Source organism: Scyliorhinus canicula, chromosome 12 (assembly GCF_902713615.1).
Source record: "Scyliorhinus canicula chromosome 12, sScyCan1.1, whole genome shotgun sequence".
Lineage (NCBI taxonomy): Eukaryota > Metazoa > Chordata > Chondrichthyes > Carcharhiniformes > Scyliorhinidae > Scyliorhinus > Scyliorhinus canicula.
This window is the reverse complement of record NC_052157.1, coordinates 142,089,051-142,110,734: the sequence shown is the minus strand read 5'-3', so window position 1 is coordinate 142,110,734 and position 21,684 is coordinate 142,089,051. Positions and strand designations below refer to the sequence as shown.

The window sequence follows — 21,684 nt, the reverse complement described above, 5'->3', positions numbered from 1 at the left end:
GATTAGATCAGCCATGACCATATTGAATGGCGACTCAGGCTCGGGGTGGAGGGAGGGGGGCTGAATTTCCTACTCCTGCTCCTAGTTCTTATGTTCTTCCGAATGGAATCTTGGGAGACGAGATTTAAACCCTGCGAAGTGGGCCGTCATTGATGCCGTTTGAGTTGGAGCAACCTTTGGAGAGAATTCCCATATTAGATCTTCGAAGTTGGAAACTGGACAGAAGGCAGGATTTTCCACTCTCGGACTGAGGCCCATGGCAGGGGATGGAAGCCAGGAGGGTTTTTCACCTCGGAGGCCGGTGAGAACTCGTGGTGTACTGCGCGATGCTGGCCTAATTTATTCAGCAGTTTGGTTTCTGACTGTTTTTCATGGTGGTGCGGGCATGGTAGTGCAGACTGGCTGGAACGCATCCCAACGTCATATCTGGGCATCATATTTAAAAGGCGTTCAGCCATCAACTGTCCTACCATTGAAGATAGACCACCTGGAAGACTGTCAAGCTCGAAGGTCCACCTGGTAGATGTTCCACCCACCCACTGCTGTGTGTACCAAGGTCCATGTCCCTGGAAACCAAAGCCCTGAGCTCCAGTTTGCCCCAGGCCTACTTTCAGGTAAGTCCAACGTGTCCATGCCACATTGATCTGGATGTGTTCTGAACCGGTGTGATATCCCACTGGTGGTGCAGCCAATTGGATCGGTGGTGATTGCGGTCAAGCCCTCAAGGGGCTGGTTTAGCACAGTGGGCTAAACAGCTGGCTTGTAATGCAGAACAAGGCCAGCAGCGCGGGTTCAATTCCCGTACCAGCCTCCCCGAACAGGCAGCGGAATGTGGCAACTAGGGGCTTTTCACAGTAACTTCATTGAAGCCTACTTGTGACAATAAGCGATTATAATAATAATTATTATTATTGTGTGGATGCAAAATGGTTTCACGCAGGCCTCTGGTGGGAAGGGCAACGTGCCATGATGGACAGGAGCCCAAGATCCCGCTGTCATTTTACACTGGCGGTGAACTAATGTTTCAGCTCCCACGACATTGTACAACCCCCCGACCACCATTAAACCCGTGGGGGAACAATGCATAACTCAGGCCAGAGTTTCAATGAGATTATTTGACTCACAGGGTAGCATTTTCCATCGCCGTTTTCAACGGGTGAGAATGCTGTATCAACCCCCCACGGAGGGAACTCCCCCCTCTCACCAGCGTTTACAACAGGTTTTATATAACCGGGAACTGGTGAACAGATTCCACTGAGAGCACACAAGAAAATACAGCCCCAGGGGTAGGAGATGGCCATGCCTGGGCAGTACCCCTGGTAGTACCCCGGCAGTGCTGGGAGCTTTGTTAGGGGGTAACTGGCAGGAGAGTGTCTTAGGGGAGGCGTTGGCAGTTCCTTGGTGTAGGGAGGGCCATGGTGGTTGAATGGGGTGGGGTCTGTGGTGGTGGGGAGGATGGAGGGCATTCCGTGGTGCTAGGGGGTGAGGGGGGTGGGGGGGTGGTGTGTTCCGTGGTGGGGGAGATCCCGTATCCGACAGGGGTCCTTGTTTGGGCACCTTGATTTTTTGTGAGCCAGTGACCCCGCCCACCAGCATGATGTTGCAGGACTTCCATGGTGCCAGAGTCAATAATGTCACAGAACAGTCGCAGGATATTCTTCTGCGGGAGGGTGAACAGCCAGGGGTCGTGGTCCACATTAGTACCTGTGACTTCGATAGGAAGGGGGATGGGGTCCTGCAGTCAGAATTTAAGGAGCTAGGCAGAACACTAGCAAGCAAGATCTCAAATGTACTAATCTCAGGATTACTCCTAGTGCCACTTGAAAGTAAATTCCGATATAGTGGAATAAGGTAGATGAAAGCGTGACTGGAAAGATGGTGCAGGAAGGAGGGCTTTAGATTTCTGGGACACAGGGACTAGCTCTGAGGGAGATGGGTGTCTTGTTAGCAGGACAGGTGGCACCTAAACAGAGCTGGGACTGAGTTCCTTGTGGGACATTTTGCTAGTGCAGCTGGGAGGACCTTAAACTAACTCTGCAGGGGTATGGGAACCAAGAGGAAATATGAGAGAGAAATGAATACCACGATGCACAAAATACTGGGAAGGGGAGAAAGCACTATAGAGAATTGTAAGTCAGCAGTAAAGTCAGAGTAAGGGAGAAATTGATTACATCTAAATCAGGGTTACTGTGACTGAACAAAGTATAGTGAATAAGATTGGGGGCCTACAGGCAGACATTGCATTGTGGAACTATGGGCCGGAATTCTCAGGCCATTGTGATTTTCTTTTCCCGCTGGAAGCACACCACCGCCGGCAGTTTTCCCGGCAGTGTGAGGGAGCTTCAATGGGAAATCCCATTGATAAGCTGTGGTAAAAGAGAATCGTACCGCCAGCAAACGGCATGCCATCAAGAAACACGCGGCTGGGGGACCGGAGAAACCAGCCCTTGATGTCATGGCGACAACAGAGACCTGGCTCAAGGAAGGGCAAGACTGGGTGTGAAATATTCCTGAGCACAAGGTGTTCAGGATAGATACAAAAGGAAGGAAAAGGGGAGATATGGGGTTATTGGTTCAGGAGAGCTGGGCGAAGAGTATGTCCCAGAGGGTTCAAGGAGAGAATCATTTTGGCTAGAGATTAGGAACAGAAAGGGTGCAATTGCATTGCTCGGTGTAGTCTAGAGCCAACTGGTGAGAAGCATGTGAAGAACAAATCTGCAGGGAGATTACAGAGAGATGCAAACACTATATAGCAGTCATAATGGGGGACTTTAATTACCTGAATTAGACTGGGGCAGTGCTAGTGTTAAGGAGGGAGAGGGGAAATAGTTCCTAGATTGTGTTCAGAAAAGCTTTTCATAGCAGTGTGTGTCCAGTCCAAAGAGAAAGAACGTATTGTTGAACCTAGTTCTTGGAAATGAGGTGAGCCAAGTAGGTCAAGTGCCAGTGGGGAAACATTTAAAAGACCATGAATGGGATTCTCCCGTTCTCCAGCTCGCGTGTTTCTTCCTGCCGTTTGTCAGTGGGATTTCCCATTGTAACCGCCTGATCCCGCCCGGAACCCTGCGAGCCGGGATGCGCTGCCGGTGGGACATGTGAATCACAATGACCGGAGAATTCCCATCAGTGATCATTGTATCATAAGGTTTAGGATGATGATAGAAAAGGAAAATAGGCAAAACAGGGGAAAAATAATTAACTGGAAGAGTGCCGACTTCAAAGGGGGAAGAAAGGAGCTGGGTCGGTTCGACTGGAATGGCCGACGCGTAGGTGAACTCCCCACTGCACATGCACAGGGGTTACGTCAGCAGCCGCTGACGCTCCCGCGCATGCGCGGACCCGCGCCGGCCTTGTGTCAGGTGGAAAATACAATTAGGAACCAAGAGGAATAGAGGTTCAGGACAGAGGTGAAAAAGCACATTAGAGAAGCAAGGAGGGATTATGAGGTAAGACTGGCAGCCAACATGAAGGGGAATCCCAAAGTCTTCTATTGGCATATAAATAGTAAAAGAGGGCAGCACGGTGGCGCAGTGGGTTAGCCCTGCTGTCTCACGGCGCCAAGTTCCCAGGTTCGATCCCGGCTCTGGGTCACTGTCCTTGTGAAGTTTGCACATTCTTCCCATGTTTGCATCGGTTTCGCCCCCACAACCCAAAAGATGTGCAGATTAGGTGGATTGGCCACGCTAAATTTCCCCTTATTTGGAAAAAAGTAATTGGGTACTCTAAATTTATTTTTTTTAAATAGTAAAAGGATGGTAAAAGGAGGAAAAAGGCCAATGAGGGACCTAAAAGGGAATTTACACATGACTGGTTGCAGTATTAAAAATGGATATCTTGCATCCATCTTTAGCAAGGACGTAGATGCAACCCAGGACATGGTGACACATGGGGAAACTCTTGCCCTAGAAGGGTTTCAATTGATAAGGGGGAGGTGTTGAGTAGACTGTCGGTACGGGAAGGTGACAAGGCACCACGACCGGATGAGATGCAGCCAAGGGAATTGAAGGAAGTGAGAATGGAGATTATAGGAGTACTGGCCATGATCTTCCAGTCTTCTCTAGATTAAAGGGATTGCCAGAGGACTGGAGATTTGCAAATGTTATTCCCTTGTTCAAAAACTATCATAAAGATAGCCCCAGAAATTACAAGCCAGCGAGCTTAACAATAATAGTGGGACAGCTCCTGGAATCAATTGTTCAGAATAGATTTAGCAATCACATGGGAAAATGTGGATTGATTAGGAAGAGCCAGCATGGATTTCCAATGGGGAAATGGTGCTTAACTAACTTGCTGGTGTTTTTTGAGGAGGTAACAGAAAGGGACATTAAGGGTAGTGCTGTTGATGTGGTGTACATGCACTTTCAGAAGGCATTTGTTACAGTGCAACACAACAGACCTGTGAGAAAAGCTATAGCTCATAGAATAAACGGGAGTAACCTGGATACACAATAGGCTGAAAAGTAGGAATCAGAGAATAATGGTCAATGGATAGTTTTTTGGGCAGAAGGAAGGTTTGTTGTGGTGTTCCCCAGGGATCAGTTTTAGGACCCTTGCTTTTCTTGATATCTAGTAATGATCTAGATCTTGGTGTGCAGGGGACAATTTCAAAGTTTTGTGGATCACACAAAACGTGCAAGTATTGTAAACTGTGAAGAGGACAGTGTAGAACTTCAAACAGACACAGACAGGTTAGTGGAGTGGACAGATAAGTAGCAGAGTAAGTTCAATCCGGAGAAGTGTGAGGTGATGCATTTTGGTAGGAAATACATACAGCAAGACCTGGACAATATCCAGGCTTGGGCTGACAAGTGGCAAATTACATTCGTGCCACACAAGTGCCAGGCAATGACCATCTCCTACAAGAGAGATCTAACCATCGCCCCTTGACAGTCAATGGCATTACCATCGCTGAATCCCCCAAAATCAACATCCTGGGGCTAACCATTGATCAGAAACTGAACTGGACTGGCCTTATTAATACTGTGGCTACCAGAGCTGGTCCAAGGCTAAGAATCTTGCAGCGAGTAACTCACCTCCTGACCCCTCCATGGCCTGTCCACCATCTACAAGATTCAAGTCAGGAGTGTAATGAAATGCTCTCCACTTGCCTGGATGAGTGCAGGTCCAACAATGTTCAAGAACTCAACACCATCCAGGACAAAGCAGCCTGCTTGAATGACACCCCTTCCACAAACATTCAATCCCTCCACCACCGACGCACATTGGAAGCCATGTGTACCATTTACAAGATGCACTGCAGGAAAGGGCAGCACGGTAGCATTGTGGATAGCACAATTGCTTCACGGCTCCAGGGTCCCAGGTTCGATTCTGGCTCGGGTCACTGTCTGTGCGGAGTCTGTACATCCTCCCCGTGTGTGCGTGGGTTTCCTCCGGGTGCTCCGGTTTCCTCCCACAGTCCAAAGATGTGCAGGTTAGGTGGATTGGCCGTGATAAATTGCCCTTAGTGTCCAAAATTGCCCTAGTGTTGGGTGAGGTTACTGGGTTATGGGGATAGGGAGGAGGTGTGGACCTTGGGTAGGGTGCTCTTTCCAAGAGCCGGTGCAGACTCGATGGGCCGAGTGGCCTCCTTCTGCACTGTAAATTCTATGATTCTATGAACTCGCCAAGGTTCCTCAGGCAGCACCTTCCAAACCCACGACCACTACCATAAGAAGGACAAGAGCAACAGATACCTGAGAACCCCACCACCTGGAGATTCTACTCCAAGTCACTCACCACCCTGATTTGGAAAGATATCACCATTCGTTCACTATCGCCGGGTCAAAATCCTGGAACTCCCTCCCTAACAGCATTGTGGGTGTACCTACACCTCAGGGACTGTAGTGGTTCCAGATGGCAACTCACCACCACCTTCTGAAGGGCAACTAGCGAAGAGCAATAAATGCTGGCCTAACCAGTGTTATCCACATCCCGTAAAGGATTAAAAAAATATATTTATTAGTGTCACAAGTAGGCTTACATTAACACTGCATCGACGTTACTGTGACATGGAGAGACAATATAAAATAGGGGGTATAATTGTTAAGGGGGTGCAGGAGCAGAGGGACCTGGGTGTATTTGTACATAGGTCATTGAAGATGGCAGGATAGGTGGAATGAGCAGTTAATAAAGCATATAGTATCCTGGGCTTTATTAATAGAGACATAGAGTACAAGAGTAAGGCTGTTATGCTGAACTTATACAAAACACTAGTTAGATCTCAGCTGGAATATTGTGTGCAGTTCTGGGCACAACACTATAGGAAGGATGTGAACACATTGGAGAGAGTGCAGAAGAGGTTTACAGGAATGGTTTCAGGGATGAGAAACTTCAGTCATGAGGATAGGTTGGAGAGATTGGGTTTGTATACCTTGCAGCGAAGAAGGCTAAGGGGAGATTTGATAGAGCTGTTCAAAATCATGAGGGGGCTGGACAGAATAGATTGGGAGAAACTGGTCCCACTTGTAAAAGGATCAAGAACAAGAGGGCTCAGATTGAAAAGCGGTTCGCAAAAGAAAGCAAATGTGATGTGAGGAAAAAGCTCCTTCGCACAGCGAGTGGTTTGGATCTGGAATCCGGAAGTGTGGTGGAGGCAGGTTCAATACCGTATTCAAGAGGGCAGTGGACGATCGTTTGAAGAGAAGCAATGTTCAGGGGCGGCACAGTCACGGTGGGCCAAATGGCCTCCTTCTGCGCTGTAAATATTCTCTGATTCTGTGATGTGCTGTCTGAAAGGGTGGTGGAAGCAGATTTAACAGCAAATTTCAAAAAGGGAAATACGTTTCCACTTGAAAAGAGAAAATGAAATCAGGTCAATGGGGAAAGGGTGGGGGAATGGACTGTTTGGACAGCCTCTTCAAAGAACCGCCACAGGCAGAAGGAGCTGAGCCAACTGCGGTGTGATTCTAATTCTCCAATCAATGATTGTCTTTGTAAAATGCTTTTATTAGATCTGTAGACTGAGATTTATATAACAGTGTGATCAATGGTGTGATTAGGTTACCTAAACACCACTAATCCTACCAGTCCACAGAGACTTTCCTATTTCAGTTGAATACATTTGCGAGGGAAGTTGCTTCTGCACAACAAATCTTTAGCTCAGCCCCTGACACAGTAGTTAACTTTGTTTCCAATTAACATAGAATCATGCAATCAACCAGGAGGGTGGCATGCCTGTGGTGATATAACCACTGTAGTGATGTGTACTTGCAGTAGGGGGATGTATGCCTGTGCCTATAATACAGGTTCCTCCAGTAAGCCCCTGCCGGCTAGCTCCGCCCACAGGGAGCTTGTGTATAAATATGCGTGTGAGTCACTCAGACCCTAGTCTACAGTTGCAGATGGAGGAATAGCATCGCACAGCAATAAAACCTCTCTTGCACTTGTCTCTCGTCTTTGAGTATAATTGTTAGCGCCACAATGCCATTTGATCCAACCATCTTAGCCATCTCCTTGAATTTAGCCAACTTCTAACCTCCCCATTACAAAACCAAAAACGATTATACTGTCCATGATGCAGTTCCATTCAGAGGCTGTTCACGTAACTACTGACTGATGTGTGCTGACCGCCCCGGTGCTTATCTGGGATAATAAAATGGCTGAGGGAATCTGTTTTACAAGGAGTGTAATTTCAGTTAAATGTTCATGTTTTCCTTGGCAGCTTCCTGCCGTGGCTGTGATATGGACCCGGCGCTCTTTGAAGTACCCAGAGGCTACACCGTGGTTGGGAGCAACCGGGATTCTCTGAGGGAGGAGGATGATGACCTCTTGCAGTTTGCCATTCAGCAGAGTTTGCTGGAAGCAGGCACTGAATATGATCAGGTGAGAGAAGGAACGCGCTCCCCCTCCACTGCCCAGGACAAGAGAGCTTCAACATAAATTCACAACCCTTTTAAAATAAATATCGAAAAAGAACAAGAATATTCAGACATTAGGCGGGGACAACAGTTGAACATCCAGATGTGCTGCGATAGTCAATTGCGGAAAGAATAATGGAAATCTGGATGTGATTAGAACAGTCATCTAATTGAGCAAATCAAATAATTTCGTAAGATTGAAGCTCGAGGTGTTTGTAACTGCTGTTTAAATCCCAAAATTAAGTAATCGCCTTGAAATCACTTCCTGTGCCTGTGAAAGCTGGTATTGCCTATTATTTTAATTTTAGATGCGAGTTTATTCTGCATCTGGTTAATTCTTGTGCTGACAGTTGGTGTCATTGCGGTGAGAATTCCCAAGAGTCAAAGCATTTTGACGTGCAGTGACATTTGTACAAGAGGGTTGAAAGCTGGGATCTCGCTGTTGCATAATTATTTGAACTGATGACTTGGTAACTCATTTTACGTCCAGGATATCGGAAGATATGACAGGGCGTGATGTAAATACCTTTTCTTGGTCCACAGCACAATAAGATTAGGCCTTCTAAATCTTGAATTGATTTATTCCTAAGTCCAGATCAAAATAAATTCCATGACAATTTTGGAAGAAACATAAAATACTTGAGCCAAGAGTTTCCTCTCTCCTCGCCACCATACCTCCAGCCCCAAGTACATATGTTCCCCTTGAATTCCTTTATTAGTCGCCATCTTATACTTATGACATTAGGTTTGGACTCCTCCTAAGTGAAAACATGTCTTAAATGTCCCAGTGAATCACTTCCTTATTTCAAAGGCTCTTGTTAGGCCACCCTCTCTACCCTTTCTTCCCTAAAGATGAACTCAGCCTATTTAGTGATTGCTGACGGTTACAGGGCGGGATTCTCCATCCCTCCAGCCATGGGCTTCTCGGCAGCGGGAGGCGGCGCGGCGTTCGCTGATGGCGGTATTCTCTTCTCCCGCCGCTATCAGCAGGATTTCCCAATGAAGCCACTCCGTGTCGCTGGCAAACCTCAGGCGGGAATGTGATGCCGGCATGACCGGAGGATCCCGCCTTCAGCGAACAGCCGGAGAATTCTGGGCATAATCTCTGGCTCTGGCATCGCAGTTGCAAATTCTTTTTGCATTTTACCCAGTGGTTCTGTATCCTTTTATAATAACTGTAATTCCATTTCACTGAACGGTGCGTGTGGCCTGAAGCAGGTTCAAACACCTTACTTGAATACTATTTTACAAATTGCGGCGGAAAAACCTGTTTAGAGTGTGTTGCAAGTACGTCAGGATTGCATTCCATAAAGATGCACTGGCTTTAGAAACATCCCCTCAGATTTGTTGTTAAATGACCTTACCGTCAGTGGTGGATGGCAATTTTGGAAATGGGTTTACTGTATTTCCTTTGCTGCAGATTACCATAGATTATCCATCAATACATATTTATGGCCCAATTACAAGTAATGAACAGAATAACCCCTTCTCCAATGTTGCCATTCATTCCAACTTTCAGGGGTCAACCGCTGGAGCTGTCAGCCCTTTTTCTGTCTTTATTCTTTCATGAGATGTGGGCGTCGCAGGCAAGGTCAGCATTTGTTGCCCATCCCTAATTGTCCTTGAACTGAGTGGCTTGCGTGGCCATTGCAGATTGCTGTGGGCCTGGAGTCACATGTAAGGCAGACTAGATGAGGATGGCAGATTCCCTGTGAACCTAATGGGTTTTTACAACAATCGAAGATAGCTTTGTGGTCACCATTTCTGACACTAATTTACATACCAGATGCATTCATTGCATTTAAATTCCACCAGCTGCCATGGCGGGAGTCAACAAATACTGACCAAAGTATTCATCATGTGCACAAAAATGGTATATCATCCTGATCTAGGACCAGAGTTTTTCTCCAGTCAGTGAGCAGGGTCTTTTGTAAGACTTCTTTCAATCAGAGCCAAAGGTGGACTGTTCAAGATGCAAGGCGATGAGGGAAATTCCGAGGGAATTGCCACATCAGGTTTCACAATATACAAAGGCACATCTGATATCAGCCTCATCATATGTGTTTGTTGAGAATCTTGACCTTTGATTTTTTTAAATTGTGTTGTTTTACAGTGCCCAAGCCCAGGTCACTCCCTTTCTCTTAATCATAAAATTGATGCAAATGAGCAATGGTATATTTAGCCCATTCTTGGTCATCTCTCCAGACCAAGCCTAATGCAGGCCTTCCTTCACGCCTTCCAACCATCTCTTAAATAATTACAAAGTTTTGCCTCCACTTAAAAGACCACTTTATATAATGATCAGTTTCCATGAAAAGGCCTTTCAGTTAATTTTATAGGTGGGTTGAGGTGTTTGTTCCAACTCTGGTTACTACCCTTATCTTGGAAGTAAAAAGGAGCAGGATGTCAGGAGGATTGAGAAGAATGTTGAAAGAAATAGATGCAACCTGCCTGCTTCAGGCCAATTCGGGTCTGGAACTGAGTTTAGCCTTGTTTCTATTAATCACAACAACCTAAGGTATTGATGTTATGGACAGCTACCATGTTCCCAATGTTATTCAGCTATTTTTCCATTCATGTTGTCTTTCCAGGTGACCATCTGGGAAGCATTGACAAACAGCAAGCCCGGAACACGCCCGATGACTTGTGAAGATAGGAAAGGAGAAAGGTAGTGCAGATTTAGAAAGATTAATTTACTCTGGTATATGGTACCTCAGGCACTGAGCTAACACTTGGATTACAGGCATTTCATTACTTATTGTTCTAAATGCATTTCTAGTGTAACGCATTCATTAGATGGAACAAATCTGTCAGAGGATGACACCATTAATACAAATGTCCCAATTGGATTATCTCAAACCATTATTTTCTTTAAAAAATTCAGCAAAACAGTCAAGAATAATTTCTGGTAAGTCATAATCAATTGGCAGCGTGAAAGGCAGAGTAAAATCCGGAGTGTTTTACTCCGGCGTCGACGCCTGGTCCCAGACCCCTGTTCTCCGCCCTCCGTGGGGCTAGCAGGGGCGTCGCGCGATTTACGGGGGCAGGGCCTCGGCGCAGCGTCAGAGACCCAGCGCTGCGTAAAAGACGTGGTGCCTTGGGTCCCGCGCATGCGCAGTTGGGCCGGCGCCAACTAGCGCATGCGCGGTGGCCGTTCTCCCCCAGGCCGCCCTGCACAAAAAACGGCGCATGGATCCAGGATTGCCGGTGGAAGAAAGGAGGCCCGCTGACGGAGAGGCCGGCCCACCGATTGGTGGAGCCCGATCGTGGGCCAGGCCACTCCGGAGGTCCTCCCCGGGGTTGAAACCGCCCTCCCACAGGCCGCTCCCGGCCCTTGAAGCCCCAGGTCCTGCCGGCCCGAGAGCAGGTTAGAGCGGCGCCGGCGGGACTGTCATTTTTTTCGCCAGCTGCTCGGCCCATTCGGGCCGGAGAATCGCCGCTCGCTGTTTGCGGCGATTCTCCAAGTGGCCCGGCGTGATTCGCGCGCCACTGGTTTTGGCGAGGTGGGAGAATTGCGTGCGGGGGTCGGGGCGGCATGGCGCGATTCGCTCGCCGCCCCGGCAATTCCCCCACCCGGCGGGGGGAGGGAGACCCGCCCAGCATTTGTGTTTGATGGGTTTACAAAGACTTCACCATGATATGCAACCTAACTTAGAATCATAGAATTTACAGTGCAGAAGGAGGCCATTCGGCCCTTTGAGTCTATACCGGCCCTTGGAAAGAGCACCCTACTCAAGCCCATGTCTCTACCCTTTCGCCATAACCCCGTTACCCCACTTAATCTTTTTGGACACTAAGGGCAATTTAGCATGGCAAATTAACCTAACCCGCACATCTTTGGACTGTGGGAGGAAACCGGAGCACCCGGAGGAAACCCACGCAGACACAGGGAGGACGTGCAGATTCCGCAGACAGTGCCCCAAGCCAGGAATCGAAATTGGGACCGTGGAGCTGTGAAGCAATTGTGCTAACCACTGTGCTACCGTGCTGCCCGTACTCGACATTGGTGTATCAGCTACAACATTAATTTTTAAAATATAGCTAATCTACAGTGTACTTCTTGTTATTTCACTAATTTTACGAATTCAGCTCTGTGTTAACTAGAACATTCTGTAAGAGATGTTCAGAATCCCCACATACACTTCCTGACTGACTGGCACATGTCAAGTGTGATGGGGATGAGAACTAAAAGAATTGGGCAGCCTTGAATGCCTAGTTCTAAATAATCCCTCACCTGCATGTTGCTGCACATCTAGATGGGCAGGGCCTCTAGGCCAAAATCTTCTGGCCGTTTCCACTGGCGGGATCGTCCGGTCCCACCGATGTTGACTCCCTGCCATGCGCCTCCCAGTGGCAGGGAGTGCGAATAACCGGAAAATCCGTTGACAGCATCGGACAGTACCAAAAGATCCCATTGGCGGCCAATAGCGGGCCACCTCTTTAAAACATGCGCGGGGGCAGGGGAGGAGAGGGAATCCCACCCGCAATGATTATCCATGTTTGCTCGCATAGGCGACAGACTGACCTATGTCTAAAGAACTAAAGAATATGAGTGAGGGCACAGTTGCTTTGTCTTAATTTCCACCGATGTCGATCCACTTTCGAGCTTCTTCCACGAACGCCGACGTTTTGGAACTGTAAAGCAAAATTGAAAGCTGAACGTTGAAGAAAATACACAGTGCAGAAATTAAACAAAAATCCCAGTCTAGGATAAATAAAATGCACCTTGGAATAAACATCTGGGGAGCGATTCTCCGCACTCCCGACGGTGCGGAGAATAGCGTGGCTCGTAAAATTTTACGGCCACGCTGTTCCGACGCCCTCCCGCTATTCTCCCCCCCCCCCCCACGCCCGACTCCCGATACGAATCGCTGCCGCCGTTTTTTTACGGCCGGCAGCGATTCTCAGCTGATCGATGGGCCGAGTTCCCAGCCCTTTACGGCTGTTTTTCGAACGGCAAACACACCTGGTCTGGCCGTTCGTAAAAACGGCCGTAAACTCTCGGGGCGCGATTCTCCGCACTCCCGACGGTGCGGAGAATAGCGTGGCTCGTAAAATTTTACGGCCACGCTGTTCCGACGCCCTCCCGCTATTCTCCCCCCCCCCCCCCCCCCACGCCCGACTCCCGATACGAATCGCTGCCGCCGTTTTTTTACGGCCGGCAGCGATTCTCAGCTGATGGATGGGCCGAGTTCCCAGCCCTTTACGGCTGTTTTTACAAACGGCAAACACACCTTGTCTGGCCGTTCGTAAAAACGGCCGTAAAGTGCCGATTTTTAAAACCATGGCACCGATTGGCACGGCAGTACCACGGCCGTGCCAAGGGTGCCATGGGCCCGCGATCAGTGGGCACCGATCGCGGGCAGCGGGCCCGATGCCCGCGCACTCTTTGTCCCTCCGCCGCCCCGCTGTATCACTTTGCGGGGCGGCTGAGGGGCATCCCGGCCCGCGCATGCGCGGGTTTCGCGCAAATGCGCGATGACGTCATCCGCGTATGCGCGGGTTGGAGTCTTCCAATCCGCGCATGCGCGGCTGACGTCATATGACGCGTCAGCCGGCGCTAAATCTGGCAAGCGGGCTTAACGAAATTCGTTAAGCCCGCGATGCCAGAGTTTACGGCGTCGGCATGCTAGCCCCGACCGGGGACCAGAATCGGTTCCCGGTCGGGAAGGGGGGGCTGGCGTCAAACCCGCCCGGATTTGACGCCAGCCTTACGATTTCTCCCCATATGGGAGAATCGCGCCCCTGATTCCTCATTCCTCCTGATCAAAAAAGTCATATTGACTCCACAGGAAGACATTCACAATGTGATTTGGTATCTGTTACTTGTAAATACTCCCAGTTTCAGTGCAAGAAAACAGTAACACTCTTATCCTGTCTTCCAGCAGATGTATTACTGTTGAAAAATTCTGCTGTGGACAAAACTTGAAGCCTGCTGTCTCTGTGTCAGGAACAAAGGTTCTCAATGTTGAGTCCCTCAGTTATTAATTGATCAAATAGAGGAAATGATGCAGCCAATGCAATGCAAAGTTGCTGAGCACAGCTCCCAAACTTGAGGCAATGGCCGTCACGATGGCACAGTGGTTAGCCCCGCTGCCTCACAGTGCCAGGGTCCCGGGTTCAATTCCAGCCTCAGGTGACTGACCGTGTGGAGTTTGCACGTTCTCCCCGTGCCTGCGTGGGTTTCTTCCGGATGCTCCGGTTTACTGCCACGGTCCAAAGATGTGCGGATTAGGAGAATTTGACATGTTAAATTGTCCCTTCGTGTCCAAAGGTTAGGTGGGGTTATGGGGTTACAGGGACAAGGTGGGGCGGCTTAGTTAGGGTGCTCTTTGAGAATGTCGGTGTAGATTTGATGGGCCGAATGGCCTCCTTCTGCACTGTAGAGATTCGATGAATAGTCTCAAATTCATCATTCAGTTGAAAGGCTATTACATCATACCTCTTCAAGGACCTTTACTCTTGTTTTATGTTAATTTGCACCAGCTCATCATTCCACAGAATTGTTGACTCCTGCGGTATCACGGAAAGAGATGGTAGGTAGAGGTTCCATAATCGATCCAAGGGCATAATGAAAAATCTCTTTTCCCCTTACATATGCAGAAAGGGTAAACATATATTGTCAATCAGATATAGCCCAAATGACAAAATAATTATCTTTATGTCGATGGCACCAACCGTACGATGGACCTTGGAGGTTTGGATACTTTCCAGATGTTGAGGCCAGCTGATTCTTGAAAAGCTGTCAGTCCCTTCGGCAGGGAGTGTTGATAAAATGGATAATACCACATTCCCTGCCAGGATTCTTAATGAAGGCAATGCGAACAGGGACAGCTGTTCCCAGATCTTTTGGCAGGTTCACCAGTTTGATCTGGATGACAATTACGATTTCATTGATTCTGTAGTTGGCGAAGATTTGAAGACCCCCTACGTCAGAGGCTAATCTTCAGTCTCCCAACCCCTCCTCTGCATGTTAACTTGAGACGCCAAGAATTAAAAGAATTCTCCGAGGACATGTTCATTCTCTGAGTGAGTAACACTCGGTAAAGCCTTTACCCTGTATGAATTACAGAACCCTACTGTAAGCATAGAGTAAATGTCAGTTATAATTAAAGTGCAGGCACATACAATAACACCTTAATAATTTCAAATCGTCTCACATTTACATGTCGTGGCGGATGCCTGTGGGACTTAAAGTGCTCAAACCACCAAGGTAGACATCCAAGGTAACTCTTCAAATAACATCACTGACTGCACATTTTGCTTCATTTTAACTCGAGTAATATTTAAGTGGTTCATCTAATGCCACTGGCTGCAGGATCTGTGGGTTGGCACCACATTGATGCTGGCAATTGATTGCGTCTATTTTGTGCATGTTTCCTTTTGGCTAATTTTGGGTCACTAGTTAATAGGTTAGGAGGAAATCAAGGCCAGACAGCACCAGTTCCCCTGCTCCGCCCACCCTCCACCCCCACTCCCAACTCCCCCGTCAAAATTCCCTAGTTTCATAATAAGTTATGGGCATAGCAAGGCTCTTTATTTCAGTGTTTAACTATTTTGCACACAACTGTAATGGCCAATTAAATGAAACATTGCCAGATTTTGCTTATTGGACCTGACACTTGGTTATCTTGCACTGGGCGGAGTTTACCAAACTTGTTGAGTGTTTATAAGCCACTCTGGAAACCTCCACTGACATTGCCCAAACGTAGTGATTTGCTCAGTCTCCAGAGCAGAGTCAAGCAGAGTTTGCGTCCTTACTACTGTATAAATAGCACCCCCCCCCCCCCCCCCCCCCCCACCCCGCTGACCCTCTTGTAACTAATCCTTTGAGGGCTGAAGGACTTATTTTATTTTCCTTTTCATTCGATATTTCAGAGAAACCTGCACTTTCAGTCACCCGTGTTCCCCAAATTGAGACTTGTACGATCTAATTTTGGAGATATTGTAAGTATCAGTACACAGAGCAAGTCCAAACTGCAGTTCGCTCTCATCGGAAATGGAGAATTCTTGGGCTATTTTTGGACATAGTGCAGGGAAGTGTTGGCAGTCCACAAATGGTTAACAGATCTACTTGCTAAATTTACCCTTTCATATAAATGTTTCCACATTGCAGTGCGTTGTTTTATGATTCATAACTGTAGATGGGTTTTCATTTTGAGCATTTATTATGCACGACTGGAGGGCTTTTAAAAAAGATCCTCCGCCACCGTAAACACAAACCCAAATTATTTATGCTGTAAAATCCATTAAAGTTGGTCATAAAATGAATAATTTATCCCACTATCACAAATTCAGGTTAACCTCTTGGCTCCTGCACATTGGGGAACTCCCAAAATGTTTCCACAATTTCTATTAATATCCAACAAATCTTTAAACCACAGTCAGGAAGATCAACTTTAAAGTGGGAATCATTTGCGATGCAGATGTTGAAGTTAGTATTTGTTAAAGTAGAAATTAGCACGTATCGAAAGGCTTAAATCATATGAGAAAATGCCTTCCACCTCTTAATCCCGTAACAGCCTCCCCGAACAGGCGCCGGAATGTGGCGACTAGGGGCTTTTCACAGTAACTTCATTGAAGCCTACTCGTGACAATAAGCGATTTTCATTTCAGGTGATAACACGCTCATGGTGGAGTAGGAGTAGATGTCCGTGTGGAAGGAACGTTCCTAATGTCTTGCTACTCCTGCTTTAGGAACTAATTCTAGAGAGTCAAACCTCCCACAGTGATGATATACAGGGAGGGATTCTCCATCCAGCAACACCGGAATCGGGAAATGCAATTGGGCGGTGAATCGTGGATGAGCCAAAAATCGTGACCGGCGCTTGGCCCCCAACGGAATGCCATGCTCCGATGCCTGAACCAAGGTGTCAATGCGTCCTGCTCCACACGCACTATAAATGCTTAACCGGCCCGACCGGTATTCTCCGGGCTCCTGCGATGCTCCACCTCTGGCAGAAGGAATTACTGATGGGGGGTGGGATTCACCCCTACCCGGCGGTGCAGGCAGTCCCGGTGAATCCTCCGCACCTTCAGGGGCTAGGCCGGTGCCATTGGGGTTGGCGCTGCGCCAACTGGCGCGGAAGGGGCTTGGCGACACTCCAACCGGGTGCCGAAGGGCCTCCGCCAGCCGGTGCGAGTTGGCGCATGCACGGGAGCGGCAACATGTGGTGGCGTCATCCCAGCGCGTGCGCGGGGGATGGGGTTCGTCTCCACACCGGCCATGGCGGAGGTCCACAGCAACCGGTGCGGAGGGAAAGAGTGCCCCCATGGCACAGCCCCGCCCGCGGATTGATGGGCTATGTTCGCAGGCCAGGCCACCGTGGGGGAACTGTGAGGGGCCCTCAGTGCTCAGAGAGTCTCCCAGATTGTGGTGGCCTGCTGTGTCCTCCACAACATTGAGCAGCGGAGGGGTGACATGCAGAAGCAGTGGAATGATCGTCAGGTTGCAGAGGAGGGCCAGGATGGGCAGGAAATGGGGCCCGGGCAGAAACAGGAAGGCACACAATGTGTACGGCAAGGCTGGCATGCATGGGATGCTTTAAATGCCCCAGGTTCACCAGAGAGGGGGTACGCACGGAATCGCACCCTTAGGGCGGGATTCTCCTGTCGCCGATGCCGAAATGGCGTTTGCCGATCGGCCGGAGAACCCCCGCTGGCCCCAAAATCGGGGGCAGCACTGCTTTTGCGATGCTTCATCCCCTCCAAAATGGCATACTCGCAGAGTACGCTGCACTCCTTTGGGATGACCTCAGGACGTTACCTGAGGCCTTCCCCCAATGCTCCACCCCGATGAGCCGAGTACCCGACGGAGTGGGGCCCGTGTGCTATCTTTCTTTCGGGAACCCGGCATGGTGGCTGCGGTTGGGTGGGAGCCAACCCGTGAGCAGGGGGGGCTTTGGTGGGGGCTGGGGGCACTGGTCAGGGGTGGTCCAGGGGTGGTGAGCCTAGTTGGCAGGCCGGGTCCGCGCATAGCCGACGAAATGTTGCACCGCCACGCGCATGCGCGGCCACGGACCCGTCAATTCTCCGGACGTATCCGTAGCTGGAGCAGGGGGCTCTAAAGCTGAGTGCCTGTGAGCCCACACCAGACGGAGGATCAGTGGAGATGTTGCGTCATATTTTCGGGCATAAAAATAGTAGTTGTGGTGAATGTATTGCATTAACCATTCACCATGTATGTAACTGTATCATGCTGTTGCCCATGAGGGCTCCACCTATGGACCATTGTAAGGTATTACCTGTGATGTAGCATGTTGGTGCCTTTGTGGGCTCCGCCCCTGGCTCCACCCCTTGAGGAGAGGTATAAAGAGCAGTAGCCCTGTAGGCGGCTCCCAGTAGCAGAGCAGTCACAGGCAGGAACTGTTCACAGTTTACTTCTACTCCTTGTTTCGTGCGAATTGATGGTCGCATCAATTTAATTGACTACAACAATGGAATCAGCCCTCAAGCCTGACCGACTGGAACTCGACCCGCAAGCCGCGGAGGTGAAAGGGATTTTTTTGCATTGGCTCCGCTGTTTCGAGGCCTACCTCGCCGCCTCCTCCTCGCCTTCCGTCTACGACGATCAGAAGCTGAGCCTCCTCCATGCCCGGGTGAGCCATCGAATCTCTGTTCAACTCGAGGAAGCTTCCCCCTACGCAGACGTGCTCCCGATGTTGAAGCGCCTATATGTAAGGCCAGTGAACGAGGTGTACGCACAGCATCTCTTCACTACGCGCCGCCAACGCCCCGGGGAATCGCTGGAGGAGTACCTACGCGACCTCAAAATCCTTGCGCGAAGTTGCAACTACCAGGCCGTTACGGCCACTCAACACATGGACCTCGCAGTCCGGGACACCTACGTGGCTGGAGTCAGGTCCAACTGCGTGAGGCAGCGCCTACTTGAGAAGGGCGCCTTAGACCTGGAAGAGACAGTAAAGCTAGCCTCCTCCCTAGAGGGTTCCAAAGTCTCAACGCGTTCCCGTCTGATCACGCGACCCCCTCGTGGACCCCCGACCAATGAGTACCCCAGACTTGTGCCGCACGGCTGCCCGCCCAATACGGGGGGGCTACCCTGCTATTTCTGCGGCCGGCATCAGCACCTCAGGCAGCGCTGCCCGGCCCGGAACGCGAACTGCAGAGACTGCGGAACAAAAGGACATTTTGCTAAGGTGTGCCTGGCGAGGTCCAAACCCTCAAAATCGCAGGCCCGACCCCCAGACTCACAGGCCCGCAGATCCCGCAGTGCAGCGGCTCTGCTCCCGGACACGTTATTGGCCTCGTGCTGTCCGTGGGGGCAGCCATCTTCAAGCCCGCACAACGTGTGCGACTCACTGGAGCCGCCATCCTGGCCATCCTCGCCCACGCAGCCCGCCACGTGTGACTCGTGGGGCCGCCATCTTGGACGCCATCTTCCTCACCGCCCGACACGTGCGACCGACGGGGGCCGCTATCTTGGCCGCCATCTGCAATGCCGCCCGACATGTGCGACTGACGGGGGCAGCCATCTTGGGACCACCCCCAGCACCTCCGACCACGCCGGCTACCTGCAACTCAGCGCGGTCACCTGGACCAGTCGCGACCCAAACACTTCCGGAGCTCCATGATGACTGTCCGGGTAAATGGACGTGAAACACCTTGCCTGTTCGACTCCGGGAGCACAGAGAGCTTCATTCACCCAGACATGGTAAGATGCTGCTCGCTCCCAATCTTCCCGGTGCACCAAACCATCTCCCTCGCTTCTGGGTCGCACTCGTTGCAGATCCGGGGGTGCACTACCGCAACCCTAGCAATACAGGGCGCCGAGTATGCCGATTTTAAGCTTCATGTACTCCCTGACCTCTGCGCTCCTCTCCTGTTGGGACTGGATTTCCAGTGTAACCTCAAGAGCCTGACTCTGAAATTCGGCTGGCCCCTACCCCCACTCACCGTATGTAGCTTCGCGACACTAAAAGTCGACCCTCCACCGCTCTTCGCAAACCTCACCGCCGACTGTAAGCCTGTCGCCACCAGAAGCAGGCGGTATAGCATTCAGGTCAGGACTTTTATCAGGTCCGAGGTCCAGCGACTCTTGCGGGAGGGGATCATAGAGGCCAGAAATAGTCCCTGGAGAGCTCAGGTGGTGGTTGTCAGGACTGGGGAAAAGAACCGGATGGTTGGAGATTACAGCCAAACCATAAACTGGTACACGCACCTTGATGCGTACCCCCTTCCCAGGATCGCAGACATGGTTAACCAGATCGCACACTACCGAGTCTTCTCCACGGTGGATCTGAAGTCCGCATACCACCAGCTCCCAATCCACCCGGGGGACCGCCACTACATGGCCTTTGAGGCAGACGGCCGCCTCTTCCACTTCCTCCGGTCCCCTTCTGCGTCACAAACAGGGTCTCGGTCTCTCAAAGAACCATGGACCAAATGTTGGACCAGTCCAGGCTGCGGGCCACGTTTCCGTACTTGGACATCGTCACCAACTGTGGCCATGATCAGCAGGACCGCGATGCCAACCTCCAGAGATTTCTCCAAACTGCCCGAACCCTTAACCTCACTTACAACAAGGAGAAATGCGTTTTCCGCTCAACCAGGCTAGCCATCCTCGGCTACGTCGTGGAAAATGTGGTTCTCGGACCCGACCATGACTGTATGCGCCCCCTCCTGCAACTCCCCCTCCCCCACTGCCCCAAGGCCCTGAAAAGGTGCCTCAGGTTCTTTTCCTATTACGCCCATGGGTCCCCAACTATGCGGACAAAGCCCACCCACTAATCAAGGCCACCACCTCCCATTGGCGACCGGGGCTTGCCAGGCCTTCGGCTGCATCAAGGCGGACATCGCCAAAGCCGAAATGCACGTGGTGGATGAGACCCTCCCCTTCCAGGTGGAGAGCGACGCGTCAGAAGTCGCCCTTACCGCTACCCTCAATCAGGCAGGCAGGCCAGTAGCATTATTTTCATGCACCCTCACCGCCTCTGAAATTCGACACGCCTCGGTCGAAAAAGAAGCCCAAGCCATTGTGGAAGCCGTGCGGCACTGGAGGCACTACCTCGCTGGTAGGAGGTTTACCCTCATCACCGACCAATGATCAGTAGCCTTCATGTTCGATAATACGCAATGGGACAAAATCAAGAACGATAAGATCTTGAGGTGGAGAATTGAACTCTCCACCTATAATTATGATATAGTACATCGCCCTGGGAAGCTCAATGAGCCCCCAGATGCCCTGTCCCGCGGCACATGCGCCAGTGTGCAAGAGGACCGACTCCGGGCTATCCACGCTGACCTCTGCCACCCAGGGGTCACCCGGCTTCGCCACTACATCAAGGCCCGCAACCTGCCCTACTCCACTGAGGAGGTCAGAGCCATGACCAGGGACTGCGCGATCTGCAAGCCACACTTCTATTGTCCGGATAAGGCCCACCTGGTTAAGGCATCCCGGCCCTTTGAGCGCCTCAGTATCGATTTCAAAGGGCCCCTCCCCTCCACCAACCGCAACACATATTTCCTCAACGTCGTCGACAAATTCTCCTGCTTCCCCTTTGCAATCCCCTGCCCCGACATGACCGCCGCCACCGTCATTAAAGCCCTTCACAGTGTCTTCGACCTGTTTGGTTTCCCCACGTAGGCTCACAGTGACCGGGGCTCGTCGTTCATGAGCGACGAACTGCGTCAGTACCTGCTCAGTAAGGGCATCGCCTCGAGCAGGACTACCTGTTATAACCCCTGGGGAAACGGGCAGGTGGGGAGGGAGAACGCGACGGTATGGAAGACCCTCCTCCTGGCCCTACGGTCTAGGAATATCCCAGTTTCCCACTGGCAGGAGGTCCTCCTCGACGCGCTCCACTCCATT

General features: G+C 50.4%; 1 protein-coding gene across 2 annotated transcripts in view; it reads left to right on the top strand.

Annotated features, from left to right (window-relative positions):
• ankrd13b (ankyrin repeat domain 13B) overlaps positions 1–21,684 on the top strand; it is a 455,805-nt gene that overhangs the window by 419,689 nt on the left and 14,432 nt on the right. For both annotated transcript variants that reach the window (XM_038814322.1, XM_038814321.1), the window contains 2 exons: positions 7,661–7,821; positions 10,448–10,524. In XM_038814322.1, the coding sequence (XP_038670250.1) occupies positions 7,661–7,821; positions 10,448–10,524 (238 nt within the window). The remainder of the gene's footprint in view (positions 1–7,660; positions 7,822–10,447; positions 10,525–21,684) is intronic.